Here is a 24,312-nt window from a genome sequence, read left to right on the forward strand (position 1 = left end):
TTGCTGCATACTGAAAGGGTTAAAATAACTTCTTTTTTTTTGCCAGGTTTCCGACAGACTGGCTTCTTTGCGCCAGGCTGTGCTGGGATGCCCATGTCCGAGTTGATGCCCAGACATCTGCTCCTGTGGACACTTGAAATTCCTGCGACAGTTCCACCACCCAGGCCTAGTGTTGTCTATTTATACTGTACATCTCTGTAGTTTCACCATCTATTGTAAGATAGAAGTTTGCACCTGAAAAACAATAAAAGAGCTGAAACTGTTCCCAACAACACAAGGAAAAACACATCTTATATGCCAGCTACTCCGGAGCTTTTATTGGGCAATCGATACGTCAAATCTTTTACAAAAGGCAACATACAACAGAGCATTCATGAAACCTTTGACATGTAATGATATCATAACTTCATATAAAAGGGCAAAAAAGACATTATATTATTAAGATTAATAGAAAAAACTGGTTATACATACTATGGCCCACATCCTTTCTCTTAATAAATATATACACAATAAGTACTGAGATACAAAAGAGTGATCATAAAGATCTTTTGCTTAATCCAGTTCATATGTACAACAATATTAAAATTTTAAAATCTGCATGTTTTCTATACTGTAGTTATGGCAATAGAGGAGGATCATTTTCTGAATGCAGCCTAAGCTTTATTGCACTTCTGGGACAGCCTACGAAGACTGTGCAAGATATTAATTGACCTTTTCCATCAACATTCAGAAAACTACTCGACAAGGACAGCTGTGTGTGTTTGTGTGTGTGTGTGTGTGTGTGTGTGAGATTTTTTTTTTTTTTACGTTATCAGTAACAACTATGTAATACTTACAAAGAGGCTCTTATTTAAATTGATTTGAAGAAAAAATAGACATCATTAAGACTTTATCATTTACAAAAACAGCCCCCGGTGCTAAAAAAAGAGACATTTATAATATTATGTCATAACTGTGTGGTGATCTTCCAAATACTGCCTTATATGTTTTACTACTAATAAACTACCTTGAGGTGCCATCAACAATTTGCTCTCATCTTTTTGTAAGCGAAATAGCCAACTTTTGGAGACTGCCGTCATCAGTGCTGTGGCTTTAGGGGAGGAAAGAAGATCTGTTTTTTAAAATAAATTCAAATACATGAATTACGTAGAAATCTCTGCTACTTGCATAGCTTGAGGTAAAGAGGCTCTACAACCTTCCTGCAAACCTGAACAGTATTTACAAAAATAAGCATTTGTATCTGAGATGCCACTCATATCCTGACTAAAATACAAAAGTGTCAAAACAAAGACTCTTCAATTCTTAATTCTTATGCACAAAAAAAGCTTTACATTTAGTCACATGTATAACTTACATCTCTAAAAGGCACTGCTGACAATTAAGAGTGCCTGCTTTTAAACGCCCTTTCTGGACGTTCTTAGAGAGCCGTTTGACACGATCGCAGTGCAGAGATGTAAGTTTTCAGATCCAGTTCATAATCAGTGTATGTAATAGCCAGAAGCGTGTAAACCTGACAGCTCCATTTATCCACCACACGTGTGTTCAGAATCACAGGATCAGATCTCGGTGAGCGTGAGTTTGTACATGCCGCCCTGCTCTTCCATGGTGATCTGGAACGTGTCTTCGTTGGAGTAGTGTTTGATGATGTTGTCGTCCATGTGGACAAGAATCCTGTTGAAACAGACATGTTGTTGTTTAAAGCCGTGTGGGTCACTTCATACTGGTAATATAACTCATAACATGACTCATACGCCTTAAAGCAGCAAGTCTGACTGCTGACTGGACAATTAACTAGCAAGTATTATTTATTGTGTCAAAGTACCTGTGGTGATATTCAGCTTTATCGATATAGCTCCAGATTAGGGCTGGGCGATATATCGAGATTTTAATATATATCGATATATTTTCAAACACGATATGGTACGTGACAATATCGTTTATATCGATTTAAAAAAAAATTTTTTTTTTTTTTTTTTTTTACATTTTTTTTTTGATATAGCTTATTTTGTGACAAATTGACTTGAATGTTTTATTGGAGATTTGCACATATGTTTTGTTATTTGCACAACTGGCAACCTCAGTGGAAAAGTCTGCCTGTTACTGTCTACATTGTATTAATTGCACAGTGTATTTTAATTTAATTGTTATGCAGGAAAGGGATATTTGTTTTATTTTATTCAAGAAGCATTTTTATTCTATATATGCAGGCAGTTTATTTTTATTTCATTTGTTTTATACATTTTTATATTGTGCAGATCTCTGTTAACAAAGGTACCTGTGTGACATTTGGCACGAGGCTTTGTATTAAAACTGACTGTTTTTTTAAGGGTTTGCCTCAGAAAAAAATGAAGCTAACAGAGATGCTATGCTATAATGCTTTGGGGGAAACCCCAATTAAGGCACAGAAAAAATATCGAGATATATATCGAGTATCGGCATTTAGCTAGAAAATATCGAGATATGACTTTTGGTCCATATCGCCCAGCCCTACTCCAGATCATGCAAAATGCCATCTCGCAGCACTTTAATAATACAGTTCAACTCGTTTCAAAATGATCAAATTACTACAAAGCAAATAAAATCACAATAAGTATTATTGCTTTGCTAAGGAAACCAACAGATTACAACTGCCCATCATGAGCAAGCACTAACTAACTGCATTAATCAAGGTCCAGTTTGGTCCCTCAGAAATTGTCCATATGACAGATCAAATCACCCACTCACCCTTTTTTGCACTTCTTGTAGACCTTTCCAACCTTATCCAGAGGCAGCTCATACTTCTCTGAAATCTGGTTGAAAAAAAAGAAAATCAAAAGAAAAATCAACACATATCACACCTCTTGTTTTCCAAGTACGTGGGGACTCCCCACTGACATAGTGCATTCCACAGCCCGATTCATCAAAGCTGAATGACTAGCTCCAACTCCAACCTTAACCTGAACCAGACCCTAAAGCTGAAACCAAATTCTGACCCTTGAACAGCCTTTTGCATTCATTGTGTCTGGAGTTTTAGCTCTGCAAAGCTACTGGATTTCACTAGTACAGATCACAGAAGAACAAGTTGTTCCTGAGTTTAATCTGTCCAAGACACCTGAACGCTGTAGACGACCCCAGTACTCTGTTCTTTTTAAAACTTGATAACCCCAAAAGGAACATCTTTGCCCTGAAGACCTTTTGTCCCAGCATTAAAGTAAATGTTTCTGTTCCTCTAACAGCACACTTTGCCCCTCCACAGCTTCCACAAAGAGAGCTGGGCCTCAAGCGTCTATCTGCAAAGTTTATACCAACCAACATGAAATAGGAACAGAAAGTCCAACGCAAGTCGTATGAACTAAAGACGAACTTACAGCTTCCACTAGGCCTTTCAGCGTGGGATTCTTCAGCATGAGGGCGTCAAACACCTCCTCTGTTTCTTTGCGAACATACAGCAGGACTGTGTGGGGAAGAGAGGAAGAGGAGGCAAACATGCAGGCGTCAATGCAAAAAAAAGCAAGAATCTGACTCAACACAGAGCCTACTGGTAGTTATATTGCTTATTTGTAAGGCTTTTGAGCACGTTTAAGGAGTTTGGGCTTGCATTTCCATTCCAAAGTGGCAAGGCTAAAACCCTCTGCTGTGAAAGAGTTAGATAACTTTTTAACATAGTTGCATGCAAGAGAAGACCCTTTAGTTCCACTAAGTAATCTTTAGCATCTTTTGCTTCCTGACCAGTTTAAGTTTATTGACTGAAACCACAAAATCACATGGAACATATTTACTAAAAGGTTTATAGAGTTGTAAAAGACATTTTCTTGTTTGGCATTTTCCATTGCGTGGAACGGTACAGTAAACTACAGTTTTTTGTTTTTCATTTTAGGAATACCAATGTGATAATGTAACTGAACATTTTCTGATACTTCTTACTTCAAGGTCGACAACAATGGAAGTTTGCAATCCCACACCGTGATGAGTACAGGTACATTCTTCTCCCAAGCTGTCACTATGACTATCAATATGCTACTTATGCAACTCTGTAAAGTACCACGTAATGGAACACCACTAATAGCCGTCTGTACAGCTGTCTGTTACAAACACCGAAGGTTTAAGGTCATAGTTTACTTAATTAAGAGGAAAAAGAAGGTGGTACAATATTCATCTGAGATGCTCACTTGATGTTGATAATTATAAGCTCAATAATTGATTGATCTATTTTAAAACAAGTGATTGCCTTATAGTCTTTTGTGGCCACTTACAATTAGCCAATATTTAGTTGCTACATATTGTCAAAATGACTTCCAAGAACAAAAAATGAGTGTATTTCCTATTGAGAAAGCGTAATTGATGAGCTCCCTGAGCTCCAAGAGGTGAAACTGTGCAATCATTCACGACTAAAGGAATGAATGGAATATTTTTGAAATGAAAAATACAACAGGAGTGTGTAGGACGTCCTCACACCATTACACAGAAGATTTACTAATTATTTTTGATTGCACCTGATCAGCGTTCATCTATTTCATCTTCAAAACTGAAATCCTGCTGCAAGAACTTATCTGTCAAAGTCTTTGCGTAGGTATTGATTTTTTTTTTCCATAACTGATTTCATAACTTTCCTCTTGAAACAAGACATTTCCACATATATATTTGCAGCTTTACTAACAGAGAAGAAATATTAAAACATGCAGTATGTCTAGGAATAAGATATGGGGTAAAGGGCACCAGTTGTTTGCCTGTGCATGCACTGAGTGATGGCTGGTATTTGTTGGGTCATGGAGGCTTCAGGCACGTGTGCGTGTGTGTTTTGAAAGACCTGGAATAATCACATGTCCCTGAGACTATGTGTATGTAGGGCGGGGGTTGGGGTTGGGGTTAGGGTTGGGGGGGAGTGGGGGGTTCAGGGGCCGACTGAAGCAATGACACTGATGTACATGCATGTGTAAACACTTTTAAATGCTGATTTTGCTCCAAAGTGCAGGAGCTTTGGGCAAAAGTAGGTCAATGTAACGTTGCACCATAACCAGATTCAGCTCTAGTACCTTTCTTGGGTTCGTCCGCTCTTGGCATCTTGCTCGCGGGTGGACCAAACTCATCGTCACTGAAAGGTAATCTCCTCATGCCTGAGCTGCTGTGGGAACACACGCAGACACACATACAGACACACAAAGCACTGGTTAAAGCACTGTAACAACCAGCTAATAGGCCATAAAACTTAAACACACAACACAAAGCCCACAGGCATTTCCACGAAACACTAAATCCAGACATATATGACTTTTACTGTATAGAGGTGAAAGGTCACATTGCTCATGTGATGTAAATGTGAGATCAGTGAACCTACCTGTCTTCTCCCTCTTCCGCCGGGAAAGGCTGCAAGAACAACAGAGAGGCACATCTTTAATAAAATGGACTAAAAAAACTTAAAAAATGGTCATATATTAGTTGCTAACAGCGTTGATTATATAGTTTTCTTTTTCACAAGAAAAATAACAACTGAAATACCTGACTATGATAGATACTTTTTATTTTCTCCTGCAATCAATTTGGCTCCAGAAAGTATGAGATGGGAGGTAAAGTTAACCATCAATGGACAACATATGACACATAACTGTGTCATTACTTTTTTTTTTTTAATAAGTGGCCTAAAAAGCCGGATTGATGTGTAACATATTAACTCCACTACATGATTCAGGAACTATCATAACCACATTTAACATTTATAACTTGAAGCAGTCGTCTTCTTCTGGCTGCCTGAATTTTGCCCAAAGAGATTTTAGGTTTTCCTTAAATAGGAATAAGCACGTATTGATAATAGTATACTATTATTGACAGATTTTTTGGGGCCAAACTTTGGATGGACAATTGGTCTCACCTTAGACTAGATTTCAGTATACAGAAGAATTGCTTCTGTGGGTGTAAAACAAGCCCAAATCACCATCCCTCCACCACCGTGGCTGATAGTTGGTAGAAGATGATTGTGCTGATATGTGCTTTGGTTTCCCTGAAATGTGAGATTACAGCTCTACATCTCCGCTTTAGTCTCATGCATGTCTTTAGGGACTCTTGTGGTTTGTTTGGATGCAACTTTGTAAACTTAAGACTTGCACCATGTTCTTTTTTAGAGAGAGGAGTCTTTCTCCTTGCAGCTGTCTTTTTGTTATTATACTCTCATAAATATTAGCATTTAGCGTGCCAGCTGAGAAGTCTGAGATGAAGCTCCCGGCTTTTCGGCAGTTCTTCTGAGCGACGCCCTGTCTGAGGTTCTCCACTTATGAATAATCTTTCTCACTGCTGAATATTGGACTTCAATGTATTTAGAAATGGTAACGTAATATGTTAAATGTTGTTGTTTAACTGATATTATATTCAATGCATTTTAATACCTCGGAAGAGCCAGATATCATAATTATGCCCTGGTACTTAAAACCTTAAAAGTGAAAGAGAGTGCACTTCCTGTTCCACATGACTTTAAATCCTGCAGTTGAAACATTTAATGGTTTCGATTAAATCAGTCAACTAGGTCAAAGGCAAAATAAATAGTGAAGTCCAAATGGTTTCCTGTGTTGACCCATTTACCTACTCCTTTATCGCCCAAACCTGAACCTGGTCAACATAAAAGTGCTCATAAACTCCACACAAAAGATATATGGCCTTTGATGCTGGAGAGACAGCAAAGTGTAGGTCTTGACCCTGACCGAGGCCCCAGACACCTTCTTGTGCGTTGCCAGACAATGTAATTAAACTTTCCCTTTTTAAAAATTATTATTTATTTTTTTTAAACACAATACTATTATAGGGTAGCTATTATTTTAAAATCTATTGCTTTCTTAGAGACATTAAGTTGTCTCAAAACAGCCAGAAAATAAAAAATGTATAAGTGGAATTAATTCAAAATATGACTAAATAAGATCTGTATTACTATAACACAGAACAATGTGGTTTTATTGGAAAGGCTGTAACCAAAAGATATTTTCTTAGTCAAGACATCAAAATCTGAATATTTTTATTCTTAATCATGGTAATAAAAAACAAGAAAAGTTATTTTTTTAAATTATTCTTGGAAAGTTGAGCCTTTGGCGATGTCACCATATTGATTGCAAACACTGCTGATAACAGATTTCTATTTTGAGAGCAAAGTCGGCAAACTCAGTTTATCAGAACCCGATAGCGCTGTTTCAGTCATGTTCAGTGTCATTGACATCCCCCCAAAAATAACCTGCTGTCCTTTACTGCTAGAAAGGTATACTTAAAAAGCGAGAGACTCAGGAAGGTCAAAATATGACCAGTAGGGGGCAGTCATAGTTCATAAAGGAGTCAAAGTTTTCAATGAAGGGGGAAAAAAAATAAAAATATTGAAATTGACTCTTGCTGTGGAGTCTTTTTCCAACATGTCATGACATGTCTTCTAAAACCTAAAAACCTAATGTGTGTTCCTCGCCATGCGCCGTGCTGTGTTCACGTCATGTGCGTGACATGTGAAGTGCTCATGGCTGCAGGTGGCAAAGCTCAGAGTCCACTTACGTGCAAGATGTGTAGCAGCTGTTAAAAACTGATAAAAACCTGACAAACTGCACAAATGTCCGCAACCTTTGAGAACTGAATAACTCCACTTTATTTTTAACACGTCTCAGCTCATTCGTCAGATCTCATCACTGCAGCATACATGATCCAAGAATCCTCCCAAAAATCTAAAAAAATCAATCACTCCTCTCCCTGCCGTCTTTTCATACGATCACATGAAATAAGGGGGCTGTAAAGGACCTGTGTTCCTCACCCCCGATTTCTTTTGAATCACTGATGAATGATTCATCATGTGAGTAAACAGTCTGGAACCCTGCCATGAGTATGTACGACTCCTATCAAAGCTGGGAGCCAGAACTGCCTGTTCCTGCCAACTTGCAGGCGGGCAGGTCATCCTGACCCAGTGGACAGATGGGTGGGTGGAAGATGAAAAACAAACTTTTTTATGGACCACCCCCCTCCCTAAGAGTTTTACAACTAGTACATCCGCGTAGTAAATAATCATGTTCATTCTGGGAAATCCAGTGCAAGGACACTTATTATTACCATCATTATGAGGATAATATTGCAGCATTTAGTTACTTGGGCAGAGAAATGGCACTCACATGACGCTGGAACGCAGAAAAGTGAATGTCAGGGATGAAAAGGACCGGCTGGGTCTCAAAGTCGGTCATCATCTTGAATATGGTCACGTCGTTGCGCTTCTGGAGGATGGGCACTTTCACATCCACAACTGTGTGGAAAAAAGCAGCAACACACAGTTAAATAAGCGGTAAATGTGTTCATAGCATTATAATCTACAGCGGTTTTATATCGAATACATTTGCAAACACTTGCACATGTGCACTCGGCATGTAAAAGGGCAAGATTCACTCTTGTTTTCACTCTTGCTTGTAGCTCCTGACAGTAATCAGACGTTCTGCTGTGTTCGGGCATGCCACTAACTCCACCTGTTGGCTATTTCGCTTAGAGCACTTAGCATTTAGTGGCATAATTATGTCTTTTTACCCCCCCAACAAAAGAAGCTCTTCCTGTTTTCTGTATTTGACTGATGATCACATCATGACATCACAGCACATCAGTTCTAGACCCCTGAGATGTTCCTGATAATGGACCTGGATTAGTTTACGCTGGTCCTAATCTCATTGCTTGTGCATTATGGGCAAGGAAACTTGACTCACAAGCCATGTTGGGGTTGTGCTCAGCCCCCTTCCCTTTCCGACGGGACTGTTTCCTCTCCTCGTCTCGGATCTTCCTCTCGGCTCCCTTGTCACAGAATACTTTGATCTGGCAGTAGGCACGGTGGATGGGCTTGTTGCTGCGGTTGTTGTAGCTGTATGTGTCGATCTGCAGGTTCAGAGGGAGACCTTTCACCCCCTTCTGAGAGGAGAAGTCAGTGCTCAGACAGTTCACGGAGATGAAGATCTAAGGAGGCAAATGAGACAACACAAATGCTTGGGATTTACAACATGAACTCTCAAAACTTTAAATAACTCAAAATGAGCTCATCATAGTTTTCATTTTGATCATGATGGATGGACAGAGAAGGCGTCTCTGCAGCAGGTGTCTCGCAGTTGATTCCTTCAGGGTGCATTCAGTGTTCTCTGTTGCCCTCTTCTGGTCATCTTTGGCAATGACACGCTTTTTTTCTAAATGTTTCTTTGTCCTGCGAGTGCTTGTACTGAAAACAGGTTCTCATTGTGTCAACAATCATAACGAAGATCTACAAACACCTAACAGAGAGGATCCAAGGGACCATCGACAAATATGACAGAGGTCTTTTTCTATTATAGAAGAAAAGTCTGTTCATGCATTAAGCACCGCACCAACACACTTTTATGACACATAACTGTTTTGTCTCTAGACTATAGATGAGTGCATGACCTCATTCTGTTTTGAGTTTGTAGGTATAGATGTTTTTTTTCTTTGTTAAAACAATAAAACACATAAGAGGGAATGGAGACAAAAAGCTGACAAAATACATAGGAGGGACTTTCCTAACGCCACAAATAAGATGCAAAACATATAAGCTGCTATAGTCACCCTGAGGGCAAACCAACTATGCACACCTGCTCTCAGACACACAAACGCCTTTGTATGTGTCACTTTACATCACCATTAAATTTAACCTTAAACCTCCTGAAAGTGAGGGGCCAAATGAAATCCCTCCCCAGGTCTGAAACTCCCACTTCTAGAGTCCTTGTTACAACCAAAAACGTAATAATGGCCAATAACGTAATAATTTTGGCCATTTCAAATGTAATAAGGCCAATAGTGTAATAATGTGCCAATAATGTAATAAAACTTTTGAGCCAATAACGTAATAACTTTTTGCCGATAATGTAATAAGGCATTACATTATTGGCTGGTTATTACGTTATTGGCCTGGTATTAAAAAAATATTACAAAATTATTACATTATCGGCAAAAAGTTATTACATTATTGACTCAAAAGTTTTATTACATTATTGGCACATTATTACACTATTGGCTTTATTACATTTGAAATGGCCATAATTATTACGTTATTGGCCGTTATTACGTTTTTGGTTGTAACAGTCCTCAATAACATACACAGAAATATAAGTACAAACTCAAATTTACCTTCACCTGTAACCTAATACCTGACTGATGAGATGCTCAAACAACAAGACGGTTTAGTTAGGTGCACTGAGGCTAAGTAACAAAAACACACAAGGATGAACATCCTATAGACACAGGCTCCCAGCCACATGACAGTTAGACCCACATCCTGGTGTGTACAAAAAAAAGTGTTTGCGGCAGAAGACAAAAGCAAAGTGTTGGTGATGAGCCGAAACGGCGCGCTGCCTCCTGGTAATTTGCCGGCTTGTCAGTCGTCTTCCACGTCAGCTGCGATCGGTGGAAGAGTGCCACAAGGCAGCGATGAGGGCTAAAAAACAAAGAAAAGTCTAGAGCGGAGCCGAGGACAGGATCTCCTCCTTCCTGTCAACTTTCCTACAAGTCAAACAGGAATTTATTTGCTGACTATCCAGTGTTGTCCTGGTTCTCCCTGATGAGTTTCCTCAGCCCAGACTCATTGTTGCTCTCGCCCGGTGCACAAAAATACAATCACAGGTAGCTTGACAATAGAGGTAATTGACAAATTAGACCAGTAGAGGATGGATGAGCGCATCACAGAAAACCTAATTAAAAACCCAGATTTATTTCTACGGGAACGAAGCAAACCCTCAAAAGGACGGGGAACCACATGAAGGTATCCTCACTATTTTAATTAAACTGTTTTGTCTTACGTATGTACAGCACTTTTGAAGTTTGAAGAACGTTGATGTTAACAGTTTAATGCTCACATAAAGAGCTCAAGAAAAGAAAATACTTGGAAAGCGTGGATCACCAGTGACCCTGTGTGCCAAACACTGTACCTGTTTATACATGAACTCCTTCCCCATCCACTGATGTATGGAGTTTGTTTACCTGAAAATCCGGCTCATTTAAGATGTTAACAGCAGTGTAATCTCTGTGAAGTATAAACGTCTTACTTTGGCCTCCTCATTTGTGTCCCAGGTGAAAGAAATGGCGTTGTAGGAGATCTCCTCAATGTTGCTGATGGTGTTGAAGCTCTCCTTGTAGTCAGCTGGAGCCAAAAACATCAAGTTTATAAGTTACTACTAGATTTGTGAAGGCAGACGTACAAATAATGATCAAATAACACACCTGGTCTTGCTAAGCTGCTGTTTGAACCAGCTGCTCACACATGCAGAGTCAGCAGGATTCATTAATCTAGTCTATGTTTAGTGGATATTTTATTATTTCATTTTTGTTTAACTGGGGTTATATGAAGTCCTTACAAGTAGTTAGTGTCTTATCTGCAGTAGTCACAGCTTTTTCAGTTTATTGGTGATGGGGAGGCTAACAGCTACAGAGAACGAGGGCCATAGGAGAGACTTTTTACCAAATTTTCAAAACTCAAACCTCATAAATATAATTGAGATTCAAGTAAACACTGTATTAGATACATTTACATTGTGTCACTTATGTATCCATGTAAATTACCACAGTCTGATCCATGCTATTAGTCTCACTATGAGCCACTCCCCTAATGTCTTAACATGTTTCTATATTGAAATTTAAACTATATGGTTACCTAAAATGCTGATTTCTGGAACTAAACTCATACGGCCATGTCAATGGTTTTTTTTTTTAATATATTGCATTGATCCTTTAATCTGTTTAAATTAACTGACTTAGTGCTCTGATTGGCCACCTTATGCAGAGGGACAGCACCCAGTGCTTTTGAGCTGTACTGCCTATAACTAACGTGCATGTTGTGTGCACCAACAACAGAAGGTGTAAACTTTAGTCACAGAAACTGTTGTTGTGGGTCTTACCGATGTCGAGACACCTCTGTTTAGCCGTGTGCTGTCTGGAGTGCCAGTACTTCCAGTGTTTGAGCTGGTCATCTCTGCACTTCTCCTCTCCAAACACCACCATCACAACACTCTGACAAATGAACCAAAAACACAGATACACAATGACACATCAATCTGTTTAAAAAAAAGAATAGAGAAAAAGAATAATAATTATAATTATTTGCTTTTTAGATTTTTTTCTTACTCTGACTTTGGTGATGGGCTGTTGCAAGCCTTTGTTGTCAACCTCCCGGAGGGTGATGGGGTAAAACTGGCCCTTGTTCAGGTATGTCATCGTGCCGTCTCCTGTTTTCTGGCGCAGGGATTTGGAAGCCTCAAGAGCATACTCAAAATTATTCCTGAAATACAAAGACAGGATTAAATCTAATCAGCATCAAAAATAATCAAGTGTTATTTTCATGCAAAGTAATGTATTCAATCTTCCATAGAAAGCCATGTTTCGAAATGAATTTAACTCAAGACAGAAATAAAGAGATGGGTAAAAGATGGTGGGGCTAGTGGGCTTCACTCGACTACAGCAACTCAAAAGGGATCAGAAATCAGTATGTAGTAAGAAAAACGCCTGGTGAGAGCAGACTCTCGTCTCTAGAGTAGGCTGGCGTCTGATGACTCCCCTGTGACTGACATGAATGAGGCCTTTCTGGTGCGTTATGTTGAGGGCTGAATGGCGGTGTGGCGTTGGGTCGGCAGCAGCGCGACTTACCCGGGCACGGTGTCAAACTGAGTGTACTCGGGCGTCATGGAGGCCATGCGTAACTGGAGATCTCCCGGGAAGGAAAACGTCTGGAGAACAAAGAGAACAGCAAACAACGTGAACCACAGGACAACAGAAGATGTAAAAGATTTGAATTATTCAAATTATACAATAAGCAGCAATATAGTTAAATCCCTAATCAGTATTTTAGTGAGCGCCTTATAACATATACAGTATATCTTTTTCCATCAGTTACAACAGTAATTGTTTTTAATATGCTGTCCATTTGCATGTATTTTCTGTTTTAAAGCAGCTCGACCCCACCCCACCCCTCCAGTCCTGTGCAGTGGTTTTGTTGGGTTACTCTTTTCCTGAGGTAATTCCCCCCTTGGATTAAAAAAAAGAAAGAAGAGGGAGAAAAGGCTTTGGCTATTGTATGAGGAAAGTACAGCACTTTATTGTGTTGGTGAGACAATGACATAATAACACAGTGGCCACTATTTTGGCATGTTCAAATAAAACCAGGGAAGGCTGAGCCCACCGCTGGCTCCATGGGATCAGGTGAATATCCCATTGTTTGATGGGAGAGATCTGACAGAGGAAAGTGAAGGGAAGGAACCGGGAGGAAGGGGGGTTGCACAGAGAGCATTAGCAGACGAGAGGAGGGGTCGAAACACTCACCTCCTGGGAACCATCCTTGAAACTATCAGTGAAGGTGGAGTCCGGGGGCGTGCGGGACTGGCTGCTGGAGCTGAACTGGATGTTGCCGCGGCTGAGCTGGTGGTCGAACACATGGCTGTTGGTGTCAGTGCAGTTGTTTGGCACAGTCACAGAGAAGCCATGGCCGGGCACCTCCGTCTTCACAGGCGGGTAGTTCGGCACGGTGGCGATGGAAACCGTGACGGTCGTGTCTGAACGGACAAAATCAGGGAACAATGAGAACCAGGTTTTGGCTGTTGAACCTGCCTTGGCTACAGAACGTGAGCAGACCTGGTGAAGGGAAATGCGGCCTCTTGTCCTGGGTCAGCTGAAGAATATTCACAGGCGTCTTGAGGACCTGGATCCTGTTCTCCATGCCGGCTTCCTGGAGAGGAACTATGGGGTGTCTGGTCTGGAGTTGGTGCCTACGACACATAAAAAGACGTGTATATTCTGAGTATTTTTACCTTTTATCTGGTATAAATTACAAAACTTGCCAAGGACAACTAACGAACTACACTAACCTCACATTGATACACATCTAAACCACAGATACGGTTCAATTACAATAAAAAACTCATTTATCTTAACATAAGTGTACATACCCAGTTATGAATGATCTAAAAAAAACTTTATTTCATATTTTTTAAGGGAGAATGATGTGTAATATTATGTGTTGATATGATTTACATTCTTTCATCATATATTTAGTGTCATTAATAAAAGATAATGTTCTTCTAGAGCCACTGATTAACCCATTAAAACAATAAAACACATTTTTTTATTTATTTATCCTTTATTTATCCAGGAAAGTCCCATTGAGATACAATATTTCTTCTGCCAGGGAGTCCTGGTCAAGATGGCAGCAGAAAAATAAGATGGCAGCAGAAAAATATTTGTGTATCTCCTATTCAGGCTGTAGTTTATTAAAGTTAACTTATTTAATGTTTTAAGTAGTGGAGACTTAAGGTTTTCGGTGACAGTGACAATACTGACGAGTTTTGCAGAGGTTTTAGAGGGCTTTAATAAGGTATACCGCAAGTCTTAACCTTAAATGACACATTTCCCAAGCTCTTCTATGGCGTTTGTCTTTGACTTCAACACAGTTGGGATGTTTTACCTTCAGCTGATCAACAAAACTGCTGGATTAGACTCAAACGTCCTGAAAATGTATTTTTTGGAACCAAAGAGAATCAAACAAAAAAAGGAAATCTGAAAATGAGCCGTGGTTTGATGCCGATCCCCTCTGCTGTGCTTTTCTTTTTAAAGGGGGGTGGTATTATGAGAGGTCTGCCGTTTACCTTTTGTTTGGATCCACATCAGAGACCAGCGAGTCTGTCTTGGCCTGGTGCATTGTTCTCTTTTCCCTGGGCACCTGTATGCGAGGGTAAACACAGCCGCTCAGCGTCTGACCACATCACATCCAACAACACGGGTCATCCTGCTGTCTATATGGGCAGCAAGATCAGTTACATGACATCAGCTCTGCCTAACAGTTGATAGATAAAGGTTGAGTCAGGTGTCACTGTGAATGAGGCTTATGCGGAAAAAGTCTGCAAATATTTAGAAAACCCATCTGCCGGAGTAAGACTTTGGGAGGTAGGAGTCATGTGCAGTCAAGAAAATGATTTCCTGGTACCTCGTAGTAGTCATAAAGGAAGCCGAGAGCTGCAGCGCTGTCCTCGTCTCCGTTTATGCTCATCATGGCCTTGGTGGCGGCTGTCAGGGGGTTCTCTAGAAACGACTTCCAGGCTTCATCCTCCGTGGTGAAGGAGCGACGCTGGTTGGCAAAACCCTGTTTGTTCTGGAGAACCAGGACTGCACGCTTACTGCAAAAAGGTTGTGTGAGTTTAGTTACTGTGTACAAATCAGTTAATAGCCAGCCCATACAGTTTAGAAGACAAGTATTAAAGGTTGCTCCTCAGGCTTTTAACCCATTTATGAACCTAACTGACTCCAAACACGTTCAACAAGCCAAGAACTGAAAATCACGGCCGCGATAAAAACAGACAAACTGGTTATAATTGCGAGAGCTCGACCGTGTAGAGGTTCTTTATCTGCACAACTTGTTGTTCAGGCTTTTCTACGCTTGTGCAACAAATCACAACCAATGTCTCAAGAGAAAGATGCGCTACAGGCTCATCCAGTGTGGCGACTCCTGGTTCGACGAGTCCTCATTGGCTGAGGAGCTGACGGCAGGTGACGCACCTGCCCCTACCGCATTCCTACGTTTCAACGGAGCTTTACTTTTATTTATGAGGAAACCTGATTTTGAAAACTAATCACGAGTTCTGACTAACTCGCTGCCCGCCTCTTCTTCCGCTTCCATCCTGTGAGGGATTCGGGGTCACGGCTTCGTAAACATTAGAGCGTTGGGGGGATGGGAATGGGAATGCCAAAACAGAAAATATTTTTACCAGGTCGTTGCTATTACCAAAAATATGAGACTTTAAGCTCTTGAACCTGCGTAAATGCATTAGGAGGATACTTTACAATTCCCTGTGGATAACAGTGTGGTTGTTTCCACTGAAGTCAAACGTATACACCACATTTTAACTATTAGGCCCGTTTCTTTTTGCATGGATGTGTATCTACAACAAATATGGCGTTTTCCCTCGCTATGGTGTCAAAGTGATTATTAGTAATCCTATATCTAATTGTACTAAGCATAAAAGCAACCTGATAAGATCCGCTATTTTGGACCAATAAAACTGTGAGGTAATTTAATCCATTACTAAAACAAAAAAGAGGTTAATTGCTGTGCAATTACATTTAAAAAGACATCCTTTTGTCACTTTTAATGTACATGAACATTCACAGAAATATAATTGTCTGTATAGAGAAGGGAGATTTTGAGGTTCCAACACGTTGACCCTCTCATTTGACAAAACATTTGAGTCATACGAAGTTAAATCCCACACTACCTCATATAGCTGTGTGTGTGTGTGCGTGTGTGTGTGCGTGTGTGTGTGTGTGTGTGTGTGTGTGTGTGTGTTAGTAGTCTGGCCAACGCCTTAACAGGTGTACAATTTCACTCCCCTCAAACGTCTCCTTGTCGTTATTTCGAAATACACACAGATGAGGTCTGATCATCATCTCTAATTGTAAAACAAAAAAAAGTGTGCTTTTTTTCTTCTTCTTTCCTTCCTGGTATTTTCATGGAAGTTTCGGATCAAAAGTTTTTTTTCCTCTCACGTTAAAGGGAGGTTGTCTGACAGTTCACGGCGGGAATCCACGTTTCTTCTTGAACAAACACCATTAAGACCACATAACTGTTCCAGCTTAGCAGCAAGTCAAACACTAAACCGCCCAAGTCTGTCACGAGACGCTCGTCTGCTGCAGGAGACTCGCACGACAGGTGGAGATACACCTGTACAGGCTTGAACATGACAGGTGAAATGAGCGGAGTTACACCATGGGAAACTGAACGAGATTGAATCACCTCCCAGCCTGACTGCCAGACAATGTTTGTTGAAATAAAGCACAATGAAATAACACAAAAAATTAAGCAATGAGAAAACTATCCGTGACGAATGCTGGAAATGACCTGAGAAACATCTGGCAGCAACCGCAGGCCAGAGGTGCACTTCAACTGTGTGCCATTAAGTTGGAAATAAAAAGAGCAGAAAACAGTGTGGGAAAAATCCTTGGAAACAATTAAGAGTATAATAAAAGTATTTGGTGTCCGCGTGGTCGTGGAGCGGGCTGGAAGTGGAAAGTGAGGAGAACTTACTTGTCATGCTCCTGTGACATCTCCGGTCGGTCGAACTGGACTTTCTAGTTGGTACTGAAAATCCGACCCGTCTTCTTTCCCGAGGACAACTCCGTTGTCTGTCAGGCTGGATGAGGGCTGCCGCAACAAACAAGGTGTCCCCTACTGAGAGAACGGGTTTTGTCAGCTTTTTCTCGCTTTTTTGGGGGCAATGCTGAGACGTCGAGGCCGGTTTTACCTGTGACAAGGTCGCGGATTGGATTACAGGTGTACGCGGGGGCGGGGCGCTATTGTCAATTACCGTAACTGGCTCTGTGATTGGCTCACCTGGCGGCCTATACCTGCAGCCATACGAGAGGATCGGGATAAATCACTGGGAGAGGAGGGAAAGGTTTAAAACTCAGATTTTTTTTTTGAACACTATATTTATTGACATTTTTTCCAATTATTACAACAATACAGTTATGTGTAAATAAAATGTACAATAAAAATAAAAAAACAATGAAAGAAAAAAAACATAAAAAGCATAGCAGACAAAGATACAGAGACAAAACAACAACATAAAAAAACATTACGCACAAAACTCAAAACAAAACAAAAACAAACAAAAACAGAATCCCCCCTACATCATCATTCAACAGAATCATCCAGTACAGGTCCCGACGGATTACTCCTCATAAAGCGCATGAACTGTCCCCAGATTTCCCAAAAGTCATCAGATTTCCCTTTCATGGCATATGTCAGTTTCTCTAATGCAAGACAATTTGAGAGTTCTTTGTACCATTGCTTTATGTCTGGTTTGTCTGGGTTCTTCCAAAACAATGCTATCGAATGTTTCGCCTGGAGAAGAGAATAAATAAAACTCCGATTTTTGTATCATTTTGGCTTGATACTTGATTTGATTTGATTTATTCACACTCTATGTGAATTGGTCTCCTGGAGAAGCTATCAAAAACTTATAGTAGGAGCCAATGAACATAAATACAATAGACAGGAATACATACATGCACTTACACTTATATACACACTTAACAATACAACATGCACATTATACTGGACTACCACTTACATTACAACATATCACATTACAAACACTTAACATGAAACATGTGGTCCCAAAGTGTAGGCTACATGTATATATATATGATTTTAACAATTGTTTCTTTTACTGGTGTTTGAATGTGGAGATGGACTGTGACTTTTTAAGGCTATCATTCAATTCGTTCCAGATCTGTGGTCCCCGACACACAACACTCATACTTGTTCCCACAAGTTTACATTTTCTCCCTATAATAAGGTGTTTATGTCTAGTTTTGTGGGTGTGCTGGGGAACAGAGATTGGGATGAGTTGAGTTAATCTGTGATTCAAACCTGAGACCACCTGATATATTGTACAAGCATTATGGAGGTAGTTATATTCTTTAAGGCGAAGAATACCATAGTGGGCAAACAGATGGCGAGTAGGTGAATTAAATTCAGTCCAGGATACGGTCCACGGATACTTTTTTTCTGTAAAACTTCAAATTTTTTTAGATGACTGGGATAAGTATTACACCAAATAATATTACAGTAACTTAAATGTGGTTTAAACAAAGTTTTATAAAGAATGACAAGGGCAGAACGTGGGGGTTGATCAAAATATATGTTAAAAAAAAAGAAAAAAAGTTTTGTTTAATCTTTATGCATCAAATTTCTATACATTCCAGAAACGTGGGTGACTTAACCCAACTTTCCATTCATCTTTAAAATCGCACAGGTTTTTATGATCCAAAATCTTTTAAATTTCACTTTTTTTCACTCAGACAAGGACATTTTATTTATTAATTTCATGGTTTTGTTGTGCAGTGGTCATATCTCTAGTCTATAGTGATTATCAGTTATTATCAATAAATCACTCAGGGTGAGATATTGACCATCTGCTTTATGTCTTTGTGCTTCTAAAATAAAAAATGCTATTATATGGAATTCCGTTTTTACCCCAGAAAATCAACAAAGGAACAATTCTAAAAAAACTGTTTTGATCATCAAACTTATTATTGAAATACAAAGTGTTTGTTTTTCTTTTTTGAACATTCTTGTACATTACCATCAGCCAGCATTCAATTCAATTCAATTTTATTTATATAGCATCTAATACAACAGATGTTGTCTTTAGACGCTTTCCAGAGACCCAGAACATGACCCTCGAGCAATTATTACATAAACAATGGCAGGTAAAAACTCCCCTAATGGGAGAAAAGCCTTAAGCCAAACAGTGGCAATGAAAAACTCCCCTTTGGAAGAAACCTTGAGCAGGACCAGGCTCATAAGGGGGGACCCTCCTGCCGAAGGCCAGACTGGAGGAGTCGGTGACGTCAGCATAGCTGAGTCCTTAAATTATGAAAAGAAATGATGATTTATCAAGCAATCAAATTAAATAGCAAATAATGTTTGGCCAAATCTGCATTTTTCTTCTTCATCCCAGATTTGTCTTTGACTGAGAGCACTGACTCACCTAAATTCTGCCATGTATTCACTAGAAATGGTGCATTCTTTATTTAATGTTTGGGCCAGGACTGGACTTCACAAGGTCCCAAGCCAGAAGTAGATTAAGACATTTAGGTCACATCCGGCTCATAAGACATGTGCCAAAACCCACTTTTGTCATTCAGTCTAGGTGTGGCTTTCACACCCAGATACTATGCTAAACTAGACCAGCGGGGGCTTAATCAAACTTGGTTACTGTGACTGATAACCACACTGGATGTAGAGTCTTTTCCATAAATCCTTAAATCACGGTCATATGGGATACAGCAGTCAGCGATCCATCACAGGAACACAAAAAGACAAGTAAACCAACTGTGCATGCTAAATCTTGCAGTCAATAAACAATCAAAATTCACACGTGGACTGTGAGACAAAGCTGGAATACCTGGAGAACTCCCAAACAAGCTCAGGAAAAACATGCAAACTCCCAGGATTTGAGCTGGGACTTTCTACCAATGACGCAACCACAATGCGGCCTCTCTATTTGCTTATCTGTTCTGTATTTTGCTCTGCTCTAAAATTCTGTTAGTTAACTGTATAGTACCTGGGAGGGATCTTTGATCTGTGAGCTGACTCTAGCACAAACTCAGATGAGATGAAAGGAAACATTAGGGGAAAACAAACAGCTTTGTTGGACACAAAGAGGGATTAAAAGATGCTATCAGACATATTCAAAGTTTATCTTCACACAGGGCAGAAATTAGCAGCGAACTCCCCCTCTTGATCCCCCCTTTTGACTTCCTTGACATAAAAGCCACCGCGCCGTTACAACCTCCTCTTCTTGGATCCTGGTTCGCTGTTGATTTATCCCAGTGGAGGGACACCTGCTTCTCCTGCAGCTCGTTTGTGTTTGCACTGAGGACATGCGGAGGAATGGATATGAGGATCCGTGTGTTTGTTTCTGTGTGACACAAAGATGGGAGGTTGGGAATATGCGGTGGGGCTGGAGACGCTGACTCAACAGAGCACATAGGGGAAACAAACAAAGAGGAGCAGCCTTGGGAATAAAGCAGGACAGTTCCTTGGATAACCTCACTCAACAAATTAATCAATAAACGAGTACAGACAGAATACTTAAATCACTCAACATGGGTTAAATTCGCTTGATTAAAGACAGTGAAAGACCCCCATCTGCCTTGGGGCTCCTTAACAACAAATTAACAACTAGTAATAGGAAATGTACACATCTGTACACATCTGGCTCTAGTGGCTAGTGTCTTTAGCACCATCCACGTTTTTTATTTTTCATTATAAAGCTAAAAGGAGCCTTCTGATTCAGCTGTTCAGCATAGTAAATTGACATACATTAATTTGGAAATAACACATTTCTTAAAAAAACATAATACAAAACCGTCTCTGATCTGGTAGTTATAACTGAAACATGGGCTTTTGTGTGACTTAAAGACACGTAATGGAGCTAGAACCATGTTGGATACTAAAGACTGAAGAGATGATGACCAAACTTTATTCAGCATTACTTTAGTCAATGAGATTTCTCTTTTCTGCACTATAACGTTTTATATTATGTCTCAGGTGAGACATATTAAGAACAACTTAGTTGGAGTTACATTTTTTAGTGTATTCAAGCATCTTTTATTTTATTTTAGATATTTTAGGCCAGACACAGGTGGGAAAACAGTATGAGGTGTTTTGTTTCTGGTTCTTGATGTAAGTTTCAACTGTAGGGAACAACATAAAAGATATTTGAAACAGCAAGACATTTTGCAGGAAGGAGCTGTAGCTGGGTTGTGTGTCCAATTTGGTGTCTAGTAGATTTCTATTTTTTAATGAAGAGCTTTCTCTTGTTTATCGCTTAATAGTCCACTTTTGTTTTGTTTTACTTCACATTTTTATCAACATTTTTGCAACATTTTTTTTGTTCTCCATCCATCCATCCTATTTAGTACCCTATCACAGCTGTCTTTGAGCTAAAAGCAGATTTAGACTTGGTACACTGAAGGCTTGTGTCTAATTTGTGCCATTAAACAGCATTGTAGTTATATACCCTGGAATAGGGAGAAGTGGCTTTGGTTGCTCTCCAACAGAAAAGTTTGCCGGGCTGATCCTTAGTCCTGCCTTGTGTCTCTGGATAGGACACTGAACCCCACACTGCAACCACTACAAAAAAACCCAGCCACTAAAAAGTCACACACCAGTGGTCTCATAGTGCTGGTCCCAAGTCTGGTCCGGACCAAAGGTGAAAAGCTGAGTTAAGAAGGGCCTCTGGTGTGAAACAAAAGGGAGGGGGGCTGTGCCAAATCATTTTCCAGCAAATGATAATCTGCTATTGTGGTTTTAAAGGGAAATACAGTTGGCTTTTTGGCTTTGAACACCTAGACTCATTCAGTAATCTGCTGATCACAGTCTATTGGTTGTTCCTGTCACCAGATAAGTAGGTTTGGCCAATCAACTTGTTTAGACCTGCAGCGACTCCGTTTCATACATTTATTGAAAACTTTGTAATGCTCTCTTTTGCCAAGCAAATTCAGTGGCATCTTATTTAGAAGTATGTCATATGAATATCTCCTTAAACTAAAATAAAAAATGAAGAGGTGCAAGTACTCCTAAATGATAAAAAAACAGGAGAGAAAACTTGTACTCAACAAGATGTCTTTGTTCTTTGTTAAAGTGTGCTCAGCAGCAGAGTTGAACCCACACCCAGGTCAAGCTTGCAGCACTTTCTGGTGCTCAGTAGCCCAAAGCAAATACATCACTCTGTGAAAAATGATAAGTCTTGAATGCAGAAAGTATGTGGAGCAGTTTTGATGATTTGCAATCTTCAGGATGCTTTTCATCACCTTTTTCAGAACCCCTGCTCCCTTTGTCCACTGATTCCTTTTTACCTCCCACATCCTAGAAGGCAGTTAACACCACAGCACCTCACTCCAGGCATCTAACTGGGATGGAAATGAGATGCAAATCCCCAGCATGTGTGCACTTGTCAGAGCCGACAGCCAGGTAACTGTTCTGAGGTCTGATTTACATTGAACTGTCAGTTTGTGTTTGCGCTCTCTCTGTAAAGCTTGCTGTTTATGCATAAACAACCCTATATGAGGAATGAAACACAGTTGTGATGTGCTTTAGGATCATTATCAAGTTGTTGATCAGCCTAAATGGTGACTGACATCACACACTTTGAAAGCGGTGTAAGATAGGTCACAGTAACTGATTACAGTGTTTTAAACCTGGCGTTGCTTGGTAAAATCTTTGACGTGACCACGGCGTACAGTACTAAAAGTGTTGGGTGGGAGAGTCTGAACCGCATGGACCCATGGTCATGGGGTTTTACAGCGTTTTGCTGAGGCCGGGGTTAGATAATATCACTCTGTTTCTCAGTGATGACAGTATAAACAGTCATGAACCCTGAGGGCACAGCAGACCCGTATGCTGCTCCGCACACACACACACACACACACACACACACACACACACACACACACACACACACACACACACACACACACACACACACACACACACACACACACACACACACACTCAGAGGGAGAGCAGGTCAGTAGTTTTTCCAGGTGTGATGGGATCCTGGGAGTTTTGCTGGTGTGTGTGTGTGTGTGTGTGTGTGTGTGTGTGTGTGTGTGTGTGTGTGTGTGTGTGTGTGTGTGTGTGTGTGTGTGTGTGTGTGTGTGTGTGTGTCTTCACAACACTGTTGAAGCCACTGTGGACATAACTGACCATTCATTCTCAATCAATCATTATTGTTATTCACAATAACGGCATGAGGCACATGGCACCGAATCAGACCTCAGATGTGGGCCGTGCGTCTCCTGAGGAATATGTATAAACTTTATGCTCAAACCTCAGATTTAGAGGCTTAGAACCTAAGGAAATATATTAGTCTTACTGTAATTTCAGTCTAATTTAAGCTGAACAGTTCCTGGAGAAATTGTGATGGGACTGTTGCTCTATGCTTTCTTAGGGCTTCTACTTTTTAGGCGAATCCATAAATGTGTGTATAAAAGTTTGAGATCAAGCCCTAAAAAGTGTGTAAAATAAACCATAAAACAGAGAAGTTGTGAATTCTTACTGACAGAACTTTTCATGGTCATGAGTTTCAGTTAAAGAGCTCTCACTGGTGGGTAATGGTTTCCATGGTGACCTAAAGCCCAATATTTCATCTGATTGTGAAAATTGTCTCAGACAACCACTAATTATAGAAAAACTGTAACTCCAATTGAAATGTATTTCTTTGTGAGAAAGAACTGAATTTTTTGGGACAAGATGAAGATTGTGTTTTCAGAGTAAAATTAATGGACATATGGGTGAGTTTAAAAAAAGGAGTAAATGTTGGATCTCTTTAGAAACTCTTTGGGATTGTCTTGGGAAGCTGACCAACTTTCTTTCATTTGGGAGAAAAACAACCAAAAAAACCCAACAAACAAGCTTTGTTGCCTTAAAAACGTCGCATTGAATTCTGAACTGAAAAACCTTTTCTTTTTGAGCTAAAAGTCATTTAAACTCTGTCTCATGTAAGTTATGCTGTTCATTTCGGAGGAAATTGTGCTGATAAATTGTTGATTTATCGGAAAGTTTTACCACACATTGTTTGGACCTTATTTTTTTACGTTAAATGTTCAGCATGTTAGTTATTATTATTGTTATTACTGACTATTTAAAATTGAGGAATATTAAACACATTTTTGTGACAACAGCATAAACCGAGAAGCGCTTGTTTCACGACCCAATCAATGAATGTAAGACAAAATATCACTAATCTTTAAACAGGACTATGTAAAAGTCTTTTTCCAGGAAGGACATTT

At 39.9% G+C, this 24,312-nt stretch overlaps 1 protein-coding gene across 2 annotated transcripts; it reads right to left on the bottom strand.

Moving 5' to 3' along the window:
- Positions 1-273: 273 nt before the first annotated feature.
- Positions 274-17,222, bottom strand: grhl1 (grainyhead-like transcription factor 1). Of its 2 annotated transcripts, none has more exons than XM_061743606.1 (16): positions 17,030-17,222; positions 14,936-15,125; positions 14,598-14,671; positions 13,588-13,721; positions 13,279-13,508; positions 12,607-12,686; positions 12,088-12,241; positions 11,862-11,973; positions 11,013-11,107; positions 8,676-8,919; positions 8,100-8,227; positions 5,315-5,343; positions 5,013-5,098; positions 3,348-3,433; positions 2,725-2,789; positions 274-1,671 (listed from the first exon to the last, which is right to left on the bottom strand). In XM_061743606.1, exons 1-16 carry the CDS (start codon positions 17,047-17,049, stop codon positions 1,557-1,559), a joined length of 1,842 nt encoding a protein of 613 aa, XP_061599590.1. In that variant the 5' UTR covers positions 17,050-17,222; the 3' UTR covers positions 274-1,556. The 2 variants fall into 2 exon arrangements, with proteins under 2 accessions (XP_061599590.1, XP_061599589.1); XM_061743605.1 differs by having other exon boundaries at positions 5,013-5,101.
- Positions 17,223-24,312: the final 7,090 nt, after the last annotated feature.

The sequence above is a fragment of the Cololabis saira genome, chromosome 16 (genome assembly GCF_033807715.1).
Source record: "Cololabis saira isolate AMF1-May2022 chromosome 16, fColSai1.1, whole genome shotgun sequence".
Classification (NCBI taxonomy): Eukaryota; Metazoa; Chordata; class Actinopteri; order Beloniformes; family Belonidae; genus Cololabis; species Cololabis saira.

Bases quoted from the DNA above. Each gene is read 5' to 3' on its own strand.
- grhl1 (XM_061743605.1), bottom strand. From the start codon at position 17,049: ATGTCACAGGAGCATGACAA. The intron at 15,126-17,029 runs GTAAGTTCTCCT...ACCTTTTTGCAG, and splicing joins ATGTCACAGGAGCATGACAA to TAAGCGTGCAGTCCTGGTTC. The intron at 8,920-11,012 runs GTAAGACGTTTA...TTGCCTCCTTAG, and splicing joins ACACAAATGAGGAGGCCAAA to ATCTTCATCTCCGTGAACTG.